General features: G+C 48.7%; 3 protein-coding genes across 4 annotated transcripts in view; 1 reads left to right on the forward strand and 2 right to left on the reverse strand.

The window, feature by feature from the left end:
* The window catches only part of LOC146355900 (uncharacterized), a 31,622-nt gene extending 29,676 nt beyond the window's left edge, over positions 1–1,946 (reverse strand). Inside the window, 1 exon segment of the mRNA XM_084831148.1 lies at positions 189–1,946. Coding sequence (XP_084687274.1) covers positions 189–602 — 414 coding nt within the window. The 5' untranslated portion in view covers positions 603–1,946.
* On the forward strand, positions 749–7,375 carry LOC146355902 (uncharacterized). The gene is made up of 3 exons (XM_084829974.1): positions 749–798; positions 1,635–2,349; positions 4,552–7,375. Exons 1-3 carry the CDS (start codon positions 749–751, stop codon positions 4,759–4,761), a joined length of 975 nt encoding a protein of 324 aa, XP_084686100.1. The 3' UTR covers positions 4,762–7,375.
* Positions 7,369–21,608, reverse strand: LOC146355903 (uncharacterized). 2 transcript variants are annotated; one of them, XM_084830892.1, is made up of 6 exons: positions 21,537–21,608; positions 19,348–19,857; positions 19,041–19,167; positions 18,575–18,645; positions 18,112–18,238; positions 7,369–11,477 (listed from the first exon to the last, which is right to left on the reverse strand). In XM_084830892.1, exons 2-6 carry the CDS (start codon positions 19,672–19,674, stop codon positions 10,342–10,344), a joined length of 1,788 nt encoding a protein of 595 aa, XP_084687018.1. In that variant the 5' UTR covers positions 19,675–19,857; positions 21,537–21,608; the 3' UTR covers positions 7,369–10,341. The 2 variants fall into 2 exon arrangements, with proteins under 2 accessions (XP_084687018.1, XP_084687017.1); XM_084830891.1 differs by having other exon boundaries at positions 19,348–20,065; positions 21,537–21,598.
* Between the last annotated feature and the right edge of the window lie 67 nt (positions 21,609–21,675).

A 21,675-nucleotide genomic window follows, 5' to 3' on the forward strand; every position in this document is an offset into this window, starting at 1 on the left:
TGAAACAGCAATGGAGATCCAAGACATGGAAGAGGGGAAAGGTTAGAAAAGGAGTAAGACAGGCAAAAAAGTTGAAGGCGAGGAATGGGACATTTCTCCGCGGGTGATTTTCAGAACGGGTTGGCTAATTAATAGAGTTTTTGGATATCCTTCCTCATATTCTGTCTCTTTGGATGAATTGCTCTCACCTGCTGCTCTTCCGGCTTCCTGTCCTCTGCCTGGCTCAGGAGGAAGCCTTCTGCCAGGGCCACCGCCTGGGAGCTGGTCTCCGCCCCGCATTCGCTCACCCAGCTTGCCATCTCCGCCGGCAGAATGGCCAGGAACTGCTGCAGGATCACCAGGTCCAGGATTTGGTTTTTCGTGTGTCGCTCTGGCTTCAGCCACTGACAGGAAAGAGCGTGGAGTTGGCTGCAAACCTCTCGGGGCCCGTCACCCTCCTGGTAGCGGAACTGCCTGAAACGCTGGTGCTGCACGTCTGAGCGCACCACATCCTCACCCTGGGTCATCTCAACTGTTCTTTCCCAGAATTCCCCACTGCTCCTTATCTTAACGGTGTCATAGCCTTTTCGTGCTTCAGGGCCGGCTCGGCCCTGCTTGGCCATCTTTGATCTGTCTTCAAAAGAACCTCCAACAGGGCCAAAGAAACGCTCCCCTCTTCTGCATCTGGGCAAAGATTGCCTGATGAGACACTGCTACTAAGGCTCTGTAAAGATAAGACGTGGTGCCGTTATTGTCAGCGCAGAACGAGATGTGCAGGACTCCAGCTAGTAAGCAGGTGTTGTCCCGGAGGGAGCGGGGGTGGGGGTGTCCTTCACCTGAGAGCCACAGACCAAAGTCCTTTGCTGGCTTCATGTTGCATTCCCTCCTCTCCCCACTCACAGGTCCCTCTCTAACTACTCGGCCCCCTAAAATTGCATTCCCATAACATTTCTCCATGATTTTGTGAGGTATACTGCCTCAGCAGATGGAGGCTTCATTCCTAACTAGAAGCTGCTTTGCTGGAACAGAGTAACAGTTCTCAAAGGGCAGTGTTCTGCTTCCAAGGAGACCAGAAATGCTGTGACAAACAGGAACTGGGATTTGCAACTCGTGCTCTGTTGAGGTTTGCTTTTTTTCCTGTTCAGGATTTTTAGCATCTGTTTTCATTCTCCTTTATCGCCCCCTCCTTGTTTATTTTATGTTTTATTATCAGCCTTCTCCTCCTTCTCCAACGGACTCCCCTGCAGCTGCCCCTCTCTGCTGGCCTGCCTCACAGGGCTGGCACAAGCACCTCTGCTGCCTTTAGCAAAGATCACCCACCAGCGCCTCCCCCCTCTGCCTATACCAGCAGTGAAATGTCAATAGTAGTCAGTTCCAAAACTAAAACTGGTGCCTTTTCAGGAGTCCCCCAATCAGCTGTTCTTGGCCCCCCTGCCCAGCTTTGTTTCCTTCTGTCGGTCCAGCCAGTCCAGCAGAGAGCGAGGGCAGCGTCTCAGCCCCATGCAGAATAGCGTCAGGGGACCCACATTTGCGGGGGGGGGGGGCAGCGCCAGAATAATGGGGAAGGATTTTAGTCAACGCAGAGGAGCTTAATCAGTGAACCGGTTTGAGAAACCGACTCACCTCTAGCCCCCCCCCCCTTTGCCAAATCAAAGGGGCCGTGGCCCGCTTGACGGAGCAGAGAGCGACGCTCCCCGACATCGCGGGGGGAATCCGAAGCGGGTCAGCGGCGCGGGGCACGGCTCCGAGTGGCGCCGCAGGAGAGGGTCCAGCGCCCTCCCTGGCCCGGAACCGGAGCCCCTGTTCCGCCGGGGCTGCGCTGAGGCACTCGCCCAGCCGGCGCCTTCGCCCCTCGCCCCGGGACCCCTTCGCCCCGGCGCGCAAGGCGCGGGGGCCTCACCTGATCCCCAGCGGAGGCGCCGGCGCAGCGCGGGAGACGCTCCAGCCAGGCCTCTCTCCGCCGGGGCGGGGCGGGGGCGCGTTTCCCGGGGACGCGCCTCTTCCCTCCCCGGCTCCCCGCCCCGCTGGGCAGCCGGCTCGGGGCGTAGCCCTCGGGCGGCCCAGCAGCAGGGCCCTTCCCGCGCAGGCCCCAGGCAGGGCCGGGGAGAGGCCTCGCCGCGCGCCCCGGCGCTTTCTGGCGCGCCCCGGCCTGCCGCCGCCGCCGCGCCCCTCCCGGCTCCGGGCGTTCGCTCGCCTCGCCTCGCCTCGCGGGCGGCCCGGGACGCGGCGGCCGCCGGGGTCTGCGGGCGGCAGCGACGCGTGAGCGCCTGGCCGGCGCCTCCCCGCGTTGGGGCGAAATGCCGGGCCCGAGCCGGGGCTGGCGGGCGCGGGACTGGGAACCGCTTTGGTGCTCGGCTGCCCCGATGCACGGTGAGCGGAAGGTTTCGACAACCCGGGGAGGAGGACTTGGCGGGGGGATGGACGTTTAAGCCACGCTGGGGTCTGGGAGAGGGAGAGGGAGAGAGACGTAGTTTGTTTATAGGTGAATTTATATGACTCTTGAGAGGAAAAGAGAAGAAACAGGTAGGCTTGCAGAAACCTCCTTCTGAGTAACCCAGAAAGGAAGACCAGAGGAGGGAGAAGGGCGGGAGCTTCATAAATGTGGAGATCTCATTTGAAGTCCCTGCATTTGGAATTCGCCTCTTATTAGGCTTAAGAGTCAACTAGAAGTGACTTTTTTGGGGGTAGAAAGCATTGTGTTAGATACCTGGGCAAAGGCTCTTAAGTTTAGACAGTCTGGAATCTCCCCCAAAACATTAAAATGCCTCACATGTGCACCACCCATTTTCTCCTCAATACAACATCGTGAAGTGGATGAAAGCTGAGAGAAAGTGACAGACCGTTCAGAGGTCGCTCTATGACATCCAGACCCAGGCATTTGGTTAATCATGGTTTAAACAACCCAAAGTAAAGTTAGCTACCAATTGTAGGTTAACTTTGGTTTGTTTAACCTGTGATTGACCCATACTGTCCCGGCTTGGGCCGATTGGAAGTTGCGTTTTTAAAGAAACAGCAGCCCGGGCATCACATGCACTGCTGCACACTGTGGGTTATTTAACCATGATTTGCGGCCACTACATGCGAACCAGGTTACTATAAGCAACACAGAGTTGTGTCTAGGTCAGAGATCAGGTCACTGCTCTTGAAGTTACATAAAATTCACATACCTGGTGAATTTTACCATTTACCATTTTACCATTCCATTTTACAAATGGAAGTAAAATATATTAATATTATTTCATTAAATAACCTCATAGAAAAGTATCATATTTCAAATATACACAGGAGAGCTGGTGATGATCATGGCCATGCATTGGCCACAACTTGGGGGTGCTTTTGGAGAATCTCAGTTTTTCCGAAAGCAGCAAGTTCCTAGCCCTTAAGGTACAGCAGACATTTGAAATGGTCCACAAAACATCCACTCGCACATTATGTCTTGAAAATCAGGCAAGGATAACAAATGTTGTGCTTTGTTTAAAATACATATATACTACCCTTCATCCTTTTTGGAATTTCCAGGCAGGGTACAACCAGTTGTATCACATTACAAATACAACAATAAAAAAGCAGATAAGAATCCCAAAGGGTGCTATCTTATGCATGTTTAGACAGAAATATGTCTGACAACTTCCAGCATGGATGGATGGGGGATGCTGGGAGTTGTAGGACTAACTTCTCTCTAAATGTGCATAGGAGTGCTACTTACATCAAATACAAGAACTGCAAGTTAAAATGTCTGGATGAATAACATTTTGAACTAATGGCAAAAAGACTGCACCAAGTGAGACTTCTTAAGGGAGGGCATTCCATAACTGAGATGACATGGCAGAGAAAGCTGTTTCATCGGATGTTAAGTAGCATACTGTCAGGGTGGAAACTGAGCCGATAGAACATCAGAGCAGTTCTGATTCTGAGGAGGATCAGCAATCCGTGGGAGAGGAGCCAGCTCATCCCTCACAGGCACAGCAGCTGGCTGAGATTCCTTCCTGAGATAGATAGTGACCCTGGCAGTGAGAGAGTGCAGGAGGGGGGCTTGCTAGATGCTCAACGCAGATGCAGGGAGCGATGAGCAATGGAGGGCGCAGAAAGGAGGCGTAGCGCCCGTTTGGCGCGCAAGCAAAGGTCGCATCCCGTGGACCCAAGGGAAAGAGGGAGGAACTCTCCCTAGCCCATAAGTTCAGGGTCTTCAAGTGATTCTCCTTCAAATGGGGACCAACTGCCTAACCTGGAGCATAGGCTACTCTGCTGTTCATTGCTTAGTCGCTGGTGATTAGCATCTGAAAGAGTCATTAAGTTGTAAAAGGATTAAAGCCTTGAAAAGAATCCTTTTGTCTATGTGTCTTGAGTTGGCTATTAGAGTAGACTGAAAGAGGCTGCTAGGGCATTTCCTGACACCTCTGATAAAGAAGGAATGCGGAGAAACTTCTGTTTGGTAAGACATGGAACCACAAAATAGGACAGTAAGACTGATGCCTTAACTGACACGCACCGTGATCAGTGATGTTGTGCAATGCCACAAACTGTGCTCGCTACAACTTACCCTCCATCCACCCACACTTCTTGCTTTTTCAGACCCAAATCCAGGTGGGGAGGATGGAGTGCCTGGGACCAGCCAAGATGTCCTGCATCATCTTCATCCTGTATTGTCCTATAAAGCCTCTGAGCCTTACGGTGTTCCGAGAGGATTCCTCCTGTGTGTTAACCCAGGCCTGTCTGTTGCTTCCCTCAGTCGCTGGCAGGCACAGTGGGGGATGGGTGTCTCCTCTGATGCAGCAGAGCTGAGCACGTGGTGCTTGTGGCTGCATTTCCTAGCACCAGCGTGATTGATGAGGTTGGTAGTAATAAGAAAAGTGAAAGTGATTTCTGGAAATAATACACCCATTTCATGTTTTTAAGGGACAGTGTGAGGGTGGAGAACATCTTGGTTTTGAGCAGGAATGTGTTGTCTACGCTGCATTTGTAGGCCAGTGTCTTTTCACTTCTAAAAGATGCGCACCAGGAATTACACAGAAGATTATTATTTATTTATTTATTAAATTTCTTAATCACCCGTCTGGCTGGTCACCCAGCCGTTCTGGGCGATGTACAGCAGTACAATTTAAAACAGTAAAATTACACATTAAAACATTGTCTAAAAATACCCTAACCCACCCCAAATGCCTGCCTGAACAACCAAGTTTTCAGTGCGTGGTGGAAGCTCATGAAAGAGGGGGAATGGCAGAGTTCCACAGAGCGAGGGCTACCACAGAGAAGGCCCTCTCCCTCAACAGCCTAACTGTCCTGGCTGATGGGACAAAGAGAAGGCCATCCGAGGCTGATCTTGTTGAGCGGCCTGCCTGATGTTGCTGGAGGCGCTCCTTGAGATAGGCTGGTGAGCCACCGCGTTCCGCACTAGCTGCAGCTTCCAAACCATCTTCAAGGGTAACCCCACGTACAGCACATTACAGTAGTCTAGATGAGAAGAGACCAGGGCATGTACCAATGGCAGCAGGTGGTCGGGAAGGTTGGGGTGCAGCCACCATATCAGATGGGAGTTGGTACAGCGCTGTCCAGCTCACAGCTGACACCTGAACCTCCATGGACAGCTGGTTTGCCGCAGGCCGCCTCACTCGCTAACTGTATCCACGGCGCACAGAATAACATTCCTGATCCAATCAATTTTATCCGCAAAGTGCCTTGCCAAGGCCTCACAGGAGGCCTTAGAATGCTCCAGTGGTTCCGGAGCAACTGGACTGACCAGGCTTCAGACCACTTGGAACAGCCTCCTGGGACAGCACTCTGCGGACGCGATAGAGGCAGCATAATATTCCTTTTTTGCTGCCTCCATTGCCACGTGATAGGCCCATGTCCAATCGTCTGTGGCGTGAGACTTCCGCCACCGGTGCTCTAGCCATCTCACCACCTGTTTCAGAGCTTGTAACCACAGATTAAACGATGGTGCTGTTCGAACCCTGTTTAGGGGGAGAGGGCGTTTTGGAGCCACCCAGTCTAATGCCCCAGTGATTGCGGCGCTCTAGCCACTCACCAGGGTCTCCACCGAGTGGCCGTGCTCCAGAGAATCCCCAAGCGCGTTCAGGAATCCATTCAGATCCCTAAGACGCCTGGGGCAGACCATTTTAATGGGTCCACCACCCCTGCTGAGGGGTTGTGGAACCAAGAAGTCCAACGTCACCAGTGATCTGACCATGACAAGGGGCGGGGGTGGATATACTGACTTCCAGATCACTCCCTGCTTCTCCAGAAGCAAACACAAGGTCTAGTGTATGACCAGCTGCATGGGTGGGCCCAGTTGGAATAGGGTGCAACTCCCAGGAAGCCATGGTCTCCATGAAGTCCCGAAGTGCCCCCGTGAGGACAGCCTCTGAATGTACATTGAAGTCCCCCAACACCAATAAGTTAAGGGACTGCACACACACACACATCAGAGACCACCTGAAGCACCTCGGCCAGGGAGCCAGTTGTGCAGAGGGGTGGATGGTACACAAGCAGAATCCCCAGACTGCCGTTCAGGTGCAACCTCCAGTACATGCACTCAGCAACCTTGGTCTCCCGGAGAGGGGGTCTAGTGAAGAGCAAGCACTCCTGGTAGATAACAGCCACTCCCCCTCCCCGATCCCCAGCCCTCGGCTGCTGTGTGTACGAAAATCTGGCTGGGCACATGGTCGCAGGAGCAGCGGCCTCAGCCAGCAAGGTCTTCCTAATACATGCCAGGTCTGCACCCTCATCCCGGATCGTCATGGATGAGGGAAGTTTTCTGGGTAACAGACCTGGCATTGCAGAGCAGCAGATGAAGGCCAGAAGATGGAGTCACGCCTCCCCCAGCCATCCTTTGGCTCTGGACAGGCCTGGAACAGGGGACAGATATTACACATCTCTCCCTTGTTCCCCTTACCTGGCATGGCCTGCCCCTAGCACTCTGCCAGCGCCTGCCGCCCAGCCTCTGTATATTCTGGCCCGCAACATTCCCCCCACTGCCTCCATCAGGTGGACACGTGCCCCCTTGCTTCCACCTATCAGGCAGGCTACCCACCCCTAAAAATAGCACCCCCCCCCCATCACCACCAACCAACAGTTAAAAATCAACAGAACACATCCCCTTTACCGATACTGGCTCTCCCAGCCCACCTCAGCCAGCCAGCTTATATAGTCCTTTCAAGAAGGAACAGGTGGAGGTAGTCAGCAACCGCTGGTCTGGTCCTGCAGGGAATGGCAGTCTGCCAGGCAGAAGTCCACAGGGAGAGCAGTGGTGGTGGTGATGGCACCACAAGATGAAGTTAGACAACGGAACTCAAAAACTTTAGCCCACACGCCTTTTCTGTTGTGAAGTGATGTTGTTGATATACACTGTCCGGTATTGTTTAATACAGTTTTATTAATAAAGTACATTATGGTTCAGAACAAAACCCTAGATCCTCCATTGTTTTGATCCTAGAACATCCATTGCCAGCTCTTCACCACTCTATATCTTGGCACAGATACTTCTGAGAATGTTAAGTATCATAACAAGATTCCCACAGGAGTGTACTTGGAGAAACACATTACTCTCAGCCTAAAAGGCCCAGCTGTGTGGGACTGGGTGCTGGAATAAAATCATGGTATCCGAATGCAGAATATCCTTTGATGCATGTGATCATGGACTCCCCTAGCTGCTTAGCTAGGTCAGGCTGGGCAATATGGGTCCCAATATCTGCTACAAACTGGAGCACCCATCCACCCATTCTGTCTTGCCGAGGAAGTTCAAGCTCCAAAGCAACCACAGATGGGTCCTGCAGGAGGTGTGCTGGAGGAAAATGTAGAGAATTAATATATTTCTTTCATACACCAAACCCATTCTGTACCAACCAAGCATCTCATATCCAAAGCATCTTCAAACATCTTGCAGCATGCCTTCTGGTCTTGCCAGTTTGCCAAAGAAAACACCATCAGGATGGTGAGGGTTGCTAGAAGAGGACTCACTCTCACTATTTAACCTACCCTGCTAGTGACTGATGTAAGCAACAACCAGGCATGGGTCGACACACGGGAAGATTCCTCTAGCATTACAGTAAGGCTCAGATTGTTCATAAGGCAATACAACACCAGGACAACATGGGGCATCTTTGCTTGTCTCAGACATTCTGTCCTCCCTGTCTCAATTTGGGCCCAAAAGACCAAGGAAATGTGTGGGTAGGTAGAAGGTAAATTGTAAGCAAGCAGAATTAGTGATATTTCACACTGATCATGGGGCATGAGCCTGACATTCCAATTGCCTGGCTTTGTGGGGCTTGAACCGACATGAGAAAGCCTTAACTCTGGTCTTAAAGTAGTGGGATTTTGATCATTGTATATTGGCTGAAGCTGCACAAAGACAGTAAATTGGAAGCTAAGGCTGATGCCTTAACAGACATGAACTGTGACAAGTGATGTTGTGCAATGTCACAAATTGTGCCTGCTTACAACTTAGCCCCTCCCCAATGCAGCCCAACTTTCCATATTCTTGCAGGCCCAATCCAGATGTGGATCGAGTGCCTGGAACCAGAAAAGATGCCCCATGTTGTCCTGGTCCTGTATTGCCTCATGAAGCATCTGAGCTGTACTGTTTTACTAGAGGCATCCTCCTGTGAGTTGACCCACGCCTCCTTGTTGCGTACATCAGCAGTTGTCGTGTAGTCATATGTCGTGTTGTCTGACCTTGTGAAGTCACATTTCATAACAAAAGTAACAGGCATTGCACATACAATCCACTGGATTACCACTGCAACACAAAATCTGTCTGAAAACATCGGACTACCAGCAGGGTTCTAGCTTTAGAACAATACTGGGCCTGCATGACTTAACTCTGAAAGCAATTCCTGCACTACGCAAAAAAACCTTAACAACTTTTGACCCACTACTTAGAACCTCACTATGCCAACGAAAGGCACCCTTCCTCAGTAAGCCAGAATAAAATGCATTAATAGTTTTCCCACAAACTTTGAGAAAAATATATGATCTGCCACTTCAAAAACTGGAGTAAAAAAGGATAAATGTATCAAGTGTAAGCATTTTTGAACTTGCTGTACCTGTGCCAATTTTTATTACATCCATTTGAAATCTGGTAGATGTCTACAGCCAAGGGTCACATTCTTAGCTCAAAAGGTGTCATGTGTAATACATTTTGACTCAGATAATGCCAGAACATTATTTTTCTAATTGCCTTAACTAAAGGAGCAATCCCTTCCCCCTTTAATAAAGCATTATCTTGATTTTGCTAATTGAACCAAATTATTCAGTATTGGAATATGAGTGCCTTGGACTGCAAGAAGATCAAACGAGTCCATGCTCCAGGAAATAAAGCCAGACAGCTCACTTGAGGGAATGATAGTAAAGGCAAAACTGAAGTACTTTGGCCACATAATGAGAAGACAGGATACCCTGGAGAAGATGCTGATGCTAGGGAAAGTGGAAGGCAAAAGGAAGAGAGGCCGACCAAGGGCAAGATGGATGGATGATATTCTGGAGGTGACGGACTCGACCTTGGGGGAGCTGGGGGTGGCGACGGCCAACAGGAAGCTCTGGCGTGGGCTGGTCCATGAAGTCATGAAGAGTCGGAAGCGACTGAATGAATAAACAACAATTTCTTCTTAAACCATTTACATTAAAAATAACATATTAAGGAAATTGGAAATACACTTAACTGGGAAAATCCATCCTGCTGTTTATTCTGGAAATATGTATGGGGTTTGCACATCATTTTTCAATATGTACTGATTTAGAGGAAAATACTGTTTATAGAAGTTTCTTTGTTGTCTACATTTCAGCACATTAATAGATTCCTTGGTTTGGCATCCCTTTATACAGCGTACCTCTTTAATGGGTCCTCTAATATGGCTTCACTGAAAATGAATCTCATTCCATACTCCAAGTATGTTTATGGTTTCTCCCCAGCGCATCTTATTAGATGAAAAGTAAGAAGGGATTTAATATTTTCCCACATCCAAGCAGTTTTAAAACTTGTCTCCCATGTCATTTCTTTGCTGTGAAGCACGGTTTTTGTTTCTACTGGTTCTTTCCACACTCCAAGCATTTCTCTGGTTTCTTCCCTGTCTGAGTTCTTTGATGAAAAGTTAGAGTTACCTTCTGAGTGAAGCTCTTTCCACACTCTAAGCATTTCTATGGTTTCTACCCCGAGTGAGTTCTTTAATGAGGAATGAGACGTTTCTTCTACCTAAAGTTCTTTCCAAACTGTAAGCATTTATATCGTTTCTCCCGTGTCAATTCTTTGATGAGAAGTGAGATTTTTCTTCTCACCGAAGCTCTTCCCACACTACAAACAATGACATGGTTTCTCCTGTGTGAGTTCTGTCATATTGAGTGAGAGTTCCCTTCTCACTGAAGCTTTTTTCACACTCCAAGCATTTCTATGGTTTCTCCCGAGTGAGTTATTTGATGAGAAGTGAGATATTTCTTCTGACTGAAGCTCTTTCCACACTCCATGCATTTATGTGGTTTCTCCGCTGTGTGAATTCTTTGGTGAGGAGTAAGATATGACTTCCTTATGAAGCTTTTTCCACACTCCAAACAATGATACGGTTTCTCCCCTGTGTGAATTCTTTGATGAAATGTAAGAGATACCTTAACCCTGAAGCTCTTCCCACACTCCAAACAATGATATGGTTTCTCCCCTGTGTGAGTTCTTTGATGATAAGTGAGAGTTGACTTCTTTATGAAGCTCTTCCCACACTCCAAACAATGATATGGTTTCTCCCCTGTGTGGGTTCTTTGATGACAAGTGAGAGTTGACTTCTTTATGAAGCTCTTTCCACACTCCAAACAATGATATGGTTTCTCCCCTGTGTGAGTTCTTCGATGAAAAGTGAGAGTTGTCTTATGACTGAAGCTCTTTCCACACTCCAAGCATTTATATGGTCTCTCCCCTGTGTGAGTTCTTTGATGAGAGGTAAGATGTTCCTTCTGTATGAATCTCTTTCCACACTCCAAACAATGATATGGTCTCTCCCCTGTGTGAGTTCTTTGATGAGAGGTGAGATGTTCCTTCTGTATGAATCTCTTTCCACACTCCAAACAATGGTATGGTTTATCCCCTGTGTGAGTTCTTTCATGAGTAGTGAGATGTGTCTTCTGATTAAAGCTTTTTCCACACTCCAGGCATTTATATGGGTTCTCCCCTGTGTGAGTTTTTTGATGAGAAGTGAGATTTGTCTTCATCATGTAGCTCTTTCCATACTCCAGGCTTTTATATGTTTCCTTCAAGGTGTAATTTTTGCAATGAGCATTAATGTTTGATTTTGAATTGAATGTTCTGCTATTCATATGGGACCTATTCGTTTCCTGTGCTTCATGCATTTTTTCTTGGACTGTGATATCATGGTAGCCATTGCCCTGACAAGGAAAGGAATTATTCCTTGTATTCCAGTTTGCTTCAGTTTCTCTTCTCTGCTGTTTGCTGTTTTTACATCTTTCTCTTTTCGGCAATATTCCACACAGTTCTGTCTTCTCTGCTTCCCACCAGTCACCTTCTGGAATGAAGACAAGACATTGGTAAAAGCCCGAGTTACCAAGAGGACTTCAAACAGCTGAGCACCTTAATTTTGATAAAAGAACTGAAAAAATTAGACAGGATGCCATTCTTACCATATGTGTAACGACCTCTGTTGACTGCCATTAACTGACTGGTGGTACAATGCATTTGACTTGCCCCTTGGAGACTTGGGTTCAGCTTTCAGCTGAGAAATGAAATGTATTGCATTTTCTGGGCCAGTTATTCTCTCAGCCTAGTCAAGCTCAGGCTCGTTATCAGGCTGCTCTTCAGTAAGGCAGGTATTGCAGACGCCAATGAAATTTCATAACCATGGACATGCTTCCTTTCACAAAACTTTCCCTGCGCCAAGGCGGGAAAAGTAATGGCAACATCATAGTACCTAATATTCTTATAGGTCACTCATGCAAGGTCAGATCTGGCATTACCAAGCTAATCAAATGTGCAGATATTCAGAAAGCCTTGGGGTGGGCAAATGCAAACCTAACCCTGCAAGAATATGCTAGCCCTAAAATGACCTCCCTGAAATAAATAAATTATCATGTCAGGTGCTGGACCCCAAACGTCTTAGCCTCTCACTAAAGATGCAGTCTTGAATAGCTTCAGGCTCAGCAACCATCCCATTAATGAGCACCCATTTTTGTCATTTGAGATGGCTTGGGCAAAGAGTTGTCCGAACCCCATTGTTTTCAGCCTGGAAAGCCTTTGTCTCCACCTGGGAATCTTACTCCTGTGTGACTTTGTAATATTAGACCTGGCACCCTTTGAGCCTTTGAAGTTTTTGTGGAAACTGAAAAAAACCCAAGAGTTTCATGTAATCAGTCTGGCGGCTAACAAGAACAATCCATTTGTAGCTCTTGGATCAGAGGTCCACGCTACTGAAACCACCTTGTCTCCTGGCCTACCCACTCTTGGCAGGATTCCACTTGCTTCTCAGACAGTGGCAAACCCCGGAGTTCTGCTGCGCTCAGATAAAGAGAAGCAGGTTTCTTTCCCAGCACTCCACCCTAGCTATAACGGATATAATCTGACTGTCTGGATGTCTCTGTGTGAAGAGACACTTTGGGAGAAAGAGACTAAGAGAGAAACCGCTGGGTTTGGATTCTGTAAACTAACTGTATTTGGGGGGTGCTGGCTGCCTCCCTAGAGACTTCCCTCTTTGGCTACAGCACAGCTGATCCATCAGGCCTCTGGGATTCTATGATGGGTCAGTTCTATATTTTTATTCGTTGCAGTGAATTTCTATTTGTTTAGAAATTTATTCTAAATTTTTCCTGATGATCTGATGACCAGATGCTAATTGTTGTTTTGCTTCTATTGTAATTTCCTAACATTATGTATTGATGTCTCACCAGTATTAGCTCCTGTGTAGATTTTTCTTTAATGCAAAGGGAGAATTAGAAATATATTAGTAATAAAAACAGACAAATCTGGGTAGACTTGAAGAAGGGATCTGGAGGCGCTGAAATACATAATCAAACTCCAAAGGGACCCTGCAGCACCGGCATTCAACTATGCCTTGAAAACATGGGTGCTCTGGGCTACCTTTCCTTAATCAGTGTTTTGGTGTTGCTGGTTTTTGGACTCTTAGCTGCCTTAATGTGGCTTGCAAAACATGATATGGTTTGTTTGAAGACATTGTCTTTAAGCTGCTGTCTTAAAAGTATTTGATCATTTGATGATTTTAAGATAACTTAGGGTGCAGTCCTATGCATGTTTAGACAGGCAGTATGACTTGCCAGGGGATGCTGGGAGTTGTAGAACTTATTGTCAGGTTTCCCAATCCCCCCAGCACACACGCTCAGGCAATCTGACAATGGACACCCAAATCAGTGAGATTTCTTTATTGCAGGGAATCCCACGGCGAAAGCTTAATGGCTGCACTCTTCAGAAATCATATAGCTGATGGTCAGTAGCTACAGGCTCGATGTAATTCCAGAATAGTCCAAAGCTAAACGCTACAACCATGACTGAGATCCTCAACATGGTTTCTCTGTTGCCATTTCCATGGTTCTGGACACAAGGGAAGGGACTCTGGATTCCTGGATCCCTAACCCAGACAATCCTTTCATGGGGCTCAAACCCCAAACATGGAAAGGGAATGATTCCTGGAATGAAGCCATCAGGCAATCAGGGCATAACTTCTTGAAAGGCCTAACAACCCACACCCATAGAGAGTCCAACTTTGAATCTTTTGTTGATAACTCCGGGCTACATGGTCAAGGCTCACCAAGATCAAGGGAAGGGCTTACCCACACATGCCAGGAGTTCCAGGCCACTGCTTTCGCACTGGCAACTCCACGCTGCATGAGTTCTGGCAGAGGGAAGTCCAAAAGGCGTAGATCAAACTCAGCCTGCAGTACACTGAGCTGACTACAAACACAGAAGCACAATCCACAGCAATGGGAGTTCAAGTCTCTGAAAAGCCTCACAGTACTTTTCATGGCAAGTCCTTAACAATCCAAAGTTGCACTCCATGTGCAGAGTGCCTCCAACAGCCCAGACGGCGATGGATCCAAACAGAGAAGGCTTCTGGCAATGAAGATGAGATGTTCCTAGCACAGGCTCTTTACCTTTGCATCATCTTAAAAGGGGAGGCGTGACTGTAGGATACCCACTCCAGATCCCTTGACAGACACGGGCCTTTAGCCTTTCAGCAAGGCCCCTGTCTGAACTGGGCGGCACTGCTCGGCCCTCCAGCAGTGACGCTTCAACCTGGGCGACCCTTCTGCAAAGCCCACCCCCCCTCTGTCAGGTTCTCACAGGCAGCTTCCAGCCTCCCAAGGCCAGACCAGCAGGTGGACCGGGAGTCGGGTGGCTCCCCTGGCTCTGCTCTCATAGAATAGAACAGTAGGGTTGGAAGGGGCCTACAAGGCCATCAAGTCCAACCCCCTGCTCAATGCAGGAATCCAAGTCAGAGCATCCCTGACAGGTGGCTGTCCAGCCTCGTCTTTACCGCCTCCAGTGTGGGAGAGCCCACCACCTCCCTAGGGAATTGGTTCCATTGTCGTATTGCTCTAATAGTCAGGAAGCTTTTCCTGATGTTCAGCCGGAATCTGGCTTCCTGTAACTTGAGCCCATGATTCCGTGTCCTGCACTCTGGGATGATCAAGAAGAGATCCTGGCCTTCTTCTCTGTGACAACCTTGCAAGTACTTGAAGAGTGCTATCATATCTCCCCTCAGTCTTCTCTTCTCAAGGCTAAACATGCCCAGTTCTTTCAGTCTCTCCTCATAGGACTTTGTTTCCAGTCCCCTGATCACTTTGTTGCCCTCCTCTGAACCCTCTCCAGTTTGTCTGCATCCTTCTTAAAGTGGGGTGCCCAGAACTGGACACAGTACTCCAGATGAGGCCTAACCAGTGCTGAGTAGAGGGGAACTAGTACTTCCTGGGATTTGGAAGCTATGCTTCTATTAATGCAGCCCAAAACAGCATTGGCCTTTTTTGCAGCCACATCACATTGTTGCCTCATATTCAGCTTGTGATTGACAACAATTCCAAGATCCTTCTCGCTTGTAGTGTTGTTGAGCCACGTATTCCCCCATCTTGTAACTGCGCATTTGGTTTCTTTTTCCTAGGTGCAGAACTTGGCATTTGTCCCTATTAAATGCCATTCTGTTGTTTTCTGCCCAGCGCTCCAGTCTATCCAGATCACTTTGAATTTTGTTTCTGTCTTCCAAGGTATTAGCTATCCCACCCAATTTTGTGTCATCTGCAGATTTGATCAGCATTCCCTGCACCTCCTCCTCCAAGTCATTAATAAAAATGTTGAAGAGCACTGGGCCCAGGACTGAGCCCTGCTGTACCCCACTCGTTACCTCTCCCCAGTTTGAGAAGGTCCCATTGAGAACCACTCTTTGAGTTCGATTCTGTAGCCAACTGTGGATCCACCGGACCGTTGTTTCATTTAGCCCACTTTGAGCTAGTTTGCTCATCAGGATATCATGGGGCACTTTGTCGAAAGCTTTGCTGAAGTCGAGGTATATGATGTCTACAGCATTCCCACGATCCACAAGGGAGATTACTTGATCAAAATATGAGATCAGATTCGTCTGGCAGGACTTGTTTTTGACAAATCCATGTTGGCTTCGAGTAATCACGGCATTGTTGTCAAGGTGCTTCCAGATGGATTGTTTTATCATTTGCTCCAGAATTTTCCCAGGGATTGATGTCAGACTGACTGGTCTGTAGTTCCCAGTTTCCTCCTTTTTACCCTTTTTGAAGATAGGGACAACATCAGCCTTCCTCCAGTCATCTGGCACTTCACCCATCCTCCATGATCTCTCAAAGAGAATAGACAGTGGTTCTGAGAGGAATTCTGCCAGTTCCTTTATTACTCTAGGATGCAGTTCATCTGGTCCTGGAGATTTGAACTCATTCAAAGTAATTAGGTGTTCCTTGACCATATGCCGATCGATCTCAAGCTGCAATCCTGCCCCTTCAGCCTATACTTCGCCTTTGCCAGGGGGGTCATAGACCCTCTTTTGGGAGAAGACTGAGCCAAAGTAGGAATGGAGCACCTCTGCCTTTTCTTTGTCATCTGTTATCATTTTGCCATCCTTACTTAATAGCTGAACCACCATTTCTTTCCTCTGCCTTTTACTATGCACGTAGCTGAAGAAAGCCTTTTTGTTGTTTTTAGCATCCCTCGCTAACCTCAGCTTGTTCTCAGCTTTAGCCTTCCTGACACCATCCCTGCAATTCTGTGCTACCTGCCTGTACTCTTCCTTTGTTACTTGGCCTTCTTTCCACTTCCTATATGTGTCCTTTTTTGTTTTCAGGTCATCCCTAAGCTTTTTGTGAAGCCACATTGGCTTCTTCTGTTGTCTTCCACCTTTTCTTCTTGTTGGAATGGTTTGTAATTGTGCCTTGAGAATTTCCTTTTTTAAAAGCTCCTACCCATCTTGGACTCCTTTTCTCATTTGTGTCGCTTGCCATGGGACCTTACTGATCATTGTTCTGAGTTTATTAAAATCAGTTTTCCTAAAATCCAGGGTACGCGTTTGACTACACTCGGCTTTTGCTTCCCTTAGAACCATGAACTCAAGTACAACATGGTCGCTTTCCCCCAGAGCTCCTGTAACTGCTACTTTATCCACTAAGTCATCTCTGTTGGTTAGGATCAAGTCAAGGATAGCCAATCCTCTAGTTCCTTCCTCTACTTTCTGTAGGAGGAAGTTATCCGCCACACAAGTCAGGAATTTCCTGGAGGGGCCATGTTTTGCAGAATTTGTCTCCCAACAAAGATCGGGGAAATTGAAGTCCCCCATTACTACTACATCATGCTTCCTTAAAACATTGACTATTTGCTTTTCAAAAGTTTCATCCTCGTCTTCTCCTTGGTTGGGTGGCCAGTAGTAGACTCCGACCACCGGGTTCCTTTTATTCTTTGCTCCATTTATTTTGATCCAGATGCTCTCGATGGGGCTACCAAGCTCATTCTCCTGTATTTCTGTGCAGAGATATGTATTTTTCACATACAGTGCAACCCCACCTCCCTTTCTGTTCCTCCTGTTCTTTTTGAACAAGTTATATCCTCCAATTGCAGTATTCCAGTCATGAGAGTCATCCCACCAGGTCTCAGTTATACCTATCAAGTCATAATTTCCCTCTTGTATTAAGAGTTCGTTCTGTTTGTTTCCCATACTCTGGGCATTAGTATATAGACCTCGAAGACCATGTGCTTCATAGTCTGCCTTTCTTCCTACATGTGTCTGAAGACTTCCTACATGTGTCTGAAGACTCTCCGTTGCAGTGCATGCGCCTACATCCATTGTTACCCCCAACATTACATCTCCCTTCCCTGTAGGATTCAGTTTAAAGCCCTCCTGATGAAGTTCTTCATGCTGTGGCCAAACACATTCTTCCCATCCTTTGTGAGGTGCAACCCATCCCTTGCCAACAGCCCATCTTCCAGGAAGTATAGCCGGTGGTCCCAGAATCCAAATCTCTCTCGTCAGCAACACCTTCGTAGCCAGTCATTCACCCAGAGTATTTTTCGTTCCCTTTCTATCCCTCTTCTGACTACTGGAAGGATGGATGAGAAAACTATCTGGGCCCCAAACTTCTCGAGTTTCCTTCCCAAAGCTTCAAAGTCTGACGTGATCTCTTCGTAGCTCTGCTTGGCGGTATCATTTGTTCCCACATGGATGAGAAGAAAGGGATACCTGTCAGTGGGCTTTATGAGTGCAGGCAACCTTTCAGTCACGTCTTTAATCTGTCCTCCCGGGAGACAACATACCTGGCGAGTCCACGGGTCTTTGCGACAGGGTCTTCTCTGAGAACACTGACAGAGATAAGCTCACGCAGACTCTGACATTTCAGAAACTGAACAGGCCCAAGACCTTCCAGGCTACTTCTTATCAAATCCTGGCTATAACCTACAAGGCCCATTGCAGTACTGAAGCTGGGCCCTGACATTTCTGCCTAAATATGCATACTATAGCACCCTTACTGTATCTTATTTTCCTTTTGAACACTGCCTTCTGAGCAATGTGCCCTCAAGGCAGCCTCAAAATACTAAAAATAATATGGGCTACGTGCCAAAATAAAATGGTAATATTATCTTCCTCATCCTTAATGCATTATCATTATCAGGAAAACAGAAAGCCTTACCGAGAGAGGCCACAATCCCAAGGTTCTCCGCCATGATATGCTTGTGCAGGGCTCTCTGGTCAGGATCCAGCAGTGCCCACTCCTCCTCCGTGAAGCACACAGCAACCTCCTCAAAGGTCACCAGAGCCTGGAGGAAAAAAGAAAACGTTTCCTTCTCAAGAAGAAGATAAAGTGAAGTGGCTAGGCATTTTCCCACAGGACTGAAACTTGCTTGCTGTGAAAACCAGTTGCTAGAGGAAAAACAGCAAGAAACGGCGATAGCCCTCCTGTCCTGCAAGAGTCTAGCCACTGTGGGAAACAGGATGCTGGACTTTGGTCCCATCCAGCAGGGCTCTCCATATGGTCTTAGCTCTGCCAGAAGGAAACAGAAGGAGAGAGATGTATGCTGGCCCTGGGAGGTGAGCAGGGGATGGAGGCACTCAGGCTGCTCCCTGCCTGTGTCCCCAGTGATCTTTCCTCCTACCTGATCTGGTTCCACTCCATCACAAAGAAAGAGAGATGGCTGAGTACTTCTTGCCGGTGTCATTCCAGCCCCTGTGAGAGACAAAGGTCATATTTGTCCCAAACGCCTGGGAATACAATAGGACTGACGTCCCAGTCAAATAGATAGAATTGCACTGGAAGTGATGCAAGTTTAAGTACACCTGGGCATTACAAGATCTCTTATCTTTAATTTGCATTTTGAGAGTTCAGTTGGGTAAAAGTGCGTGTTTCCAGACTTGGGCTCTTGGCCACAAATCAAACGGTGCGTTTCATTGTATAAAATTTCCAAGAGTTGAAACTTCAAGAACGTTGTGAATTGTGGAAAAAACTGGAGACACACATCTTCTCCCAAAAAGACTCAAGGTGGTGGGAGAACAAAAGCAGTCCAAGGATACTCCAGAGATCAAACCCAGGTTGAAAGACCCCACCCCCCAAATAATCCTTACCCAGCAAGGCAGAACATCCATCACCCTCCTGCCTGATCCCCCTTTTTGGAGGGTTCTGCCTGGTGTCTGATGGAGCCCTCTCTGCTGCAGGGAAATCAGGGACCACTTCTGCAAAGAGACTCTGTACCTGAAACAGCAATAGGAATCCAAGACACGGAAAAGGTTTAAAAAAGGAATGAGACAGGCAAAACTGTTGGGAGTGAGGTATGGGACATCTCTCCTCGGGTGAGTTCCAGAATGGGTTGGGCAATTTCAGGGTCTCCCCCCCCCCGCCACATTCCTGACCCCCTGGATGAAATGGTCTCACCTGCTGCTCTTCTGGCTTCCTGTCCTCTGCCTGGCTCAGGAGGAAGCCTTCTGCCAGGGCCACCGCCTGGGAACTGGTCTCCGCTCCACACTCTCTCACCCAGCTTGCCATCTCTGCTGGCAGGATGGTCAGGAACTGCTCCAGGATCACCAGGTCCAGGATTTGGGTTTTTGTGTGTCGCTCTGGCTTCAGCCACCCACGGGAAAGATCATGGAGTTGGCTGCAAACCCCTCGGGGGCCCTCAGCCTCCTGGTAGTAGAACTGCCTGAAATGCTGGAGCTGCATATCTAAGCTGACCATGTCCTCACCCAAGTCCTGCTGCAACATTGTTTTCCACAATTCTCTACTCCTCCTGGTCTTAAAGGCATCAAAGTCTCTTTGTGCTTCAGGGCTAGCAGAGTCCTACTCAGCCATCTTTGATCTGAAGGAAGCCTCCAAGGAGGTCAAAGAAACTCTTCCCTCTTCTGTTTCTGAGCAAAGATTGTCTTATGAGGCAGTGCTACCAAGGCTCTGTGAAGGCAGGACATTGTTCAATTAAACTTTTATTATACTGTCAGGACAAGCTGAAATGTGCAGGACTCCAGCTAGTAAGCAGGTCTTGTTCGGGAACAAAAGGCGGGTGAATGCCAAGGCTCAAAGGGTGACACCTTCTGCTGCTACCATCTTCTCCTTAAGCCTCTCTTATGCTAAATGTTCTTAAAAGCGGTTTAAATTAAGGCTGTCAATCAAATAATTTTTTGTTGATTAATCATCTGATTTTGAAAGGTCAGTGTATTAATCAACCAAATCCACGTATACACAGAAGCTAGAAACGCTGATGAATGCTTCCCCCCCCCCTTTACTTTAGGCAGGCTTTGTTCTACATTAAATGATTAAAAAGACCCATCATATTTCTCCCTGATGTTGTGAGATATACTGCCTCAGCAGATGGAGACTCCATTCCTAACTTTCGTAGCCAGGAGCTGCTATACTGGAACAGAGCAAAAGTTCTTACAGGACAGCCACCTGCTTCCAAGGGGACTAGAGGTTGTGTGTCCAGGAAAACTGGGATTCACAATTTGTGCTTGGTTGAGGTTTGCTTTTTGCCTGTTCAGGATTTTTAACGCCTGTTTTAAATCCTCTTTAATCCCATCCCCAGCCCGGTCCCCATTTCTTTATCATCAGCCTTCTCCTCCTTCTCACAAGGGCTCCTCTCCTGATGCCTCTCACTGCAGGCCTGTATCACAGGGTTGGCCCAAGGTCTTTTGCTGCCTTAGCAAAAAAAAAAAAAATTCCACCAGCACCTCTCCGCCCGGCCCCGCACAGGAGTAAAATGTCAATAGTAATCAATTAGATAGCTACGAATTTTCTGCCTCATCAGCTGCCGCATGGGAGGGCCGGCCTGGGTGGGGCGCCGCTCCTCTCCCCTTCTCTCCCCGCCCCGCCCAGCTGTGTTTGCTTTTGCCAACCCAGCGGAGATCGAGCGGAGCGCTTCGGCCCCATGCAGAATCGCATCGGGGACCCACATTTGCGGGGGGGGGGGCGCAGTGCCCGATTAAAGGGGGAAGGATTTTAGTCAGCGTAGGGCAGTTTAATCAGTGAATCAGTCTGATGAACTGACCCAGTTCTGACCCTCTCCCCCCACGCCCCTGTGTGCAAGAACAAAGGGGGCCCCCTGGTCTGCTCGACGGAGGAAAGAGCGAAGCTCCCTGGCACTGGGGCGGGAATCTCAAGTGGGTGAGCCGCACGGGTCACTTCTATGGGGAGGAATGGCGGTGGGGGGAAAGGTCCAGGTCTGACTTGCTAGGGGTTGAATTCGGGCATCTCCCCCCGCCCCGGGTCTTCCTCCCCATGTCCCTCCCCCTCCCCTGCGGGGGGAGCGGCGCCCGATTAGTGGTCAGTGTTCCCGTTCACCCCTAAATTTCCCCCATTTGACAAATAAAAGGGGCCACCTGGTCTGCCGAAAGTCGGGAAAATCGCTCGCTGACGTTGTGACGGGAATCCCCCATGGATGACCGCACAGGCATGGGGTGAAATGTCCAGTTCCCCTCCATGACGTGAAATCAGATCCCCCCCCCCGACACTGCGGGGGTTAAATTTGGGCATCTCCCGCCCCCGGGTCTTCCCACCGCTCCTCCCTCTCCTTCCCCCCTCCCCTGCAGCCCAGGGACCCCCTTCACCCCAGTGCACAAGGCGGGCGGGGGTCTCACCTGATCCCGCCCGGGAGGCACCGATGCAGCGCCCGGGGGAAGCTCCAAGGCCTCTTTCCTCTGGGGGAAGACGGCGGGACAGGAAGGGCATGGGGGGGGTGCATTTCCTTTGGGGGACAAGACCCCTCCCTTCCCCCCA

This window comes from Heloderma suspectum, chromosome 2 (genome assembly GCF_057233095.1).
Source record: "Heloderma suspectum isolate Gila_16-S chromosome 2, 16-S_ref, whole genome shotgun sequence".
NCBI lineage: Eukaryota > Metazoa > Chordata > Lepidosauria > Squamata > Helodermatidae > Heloderma > Heloderma suspectum.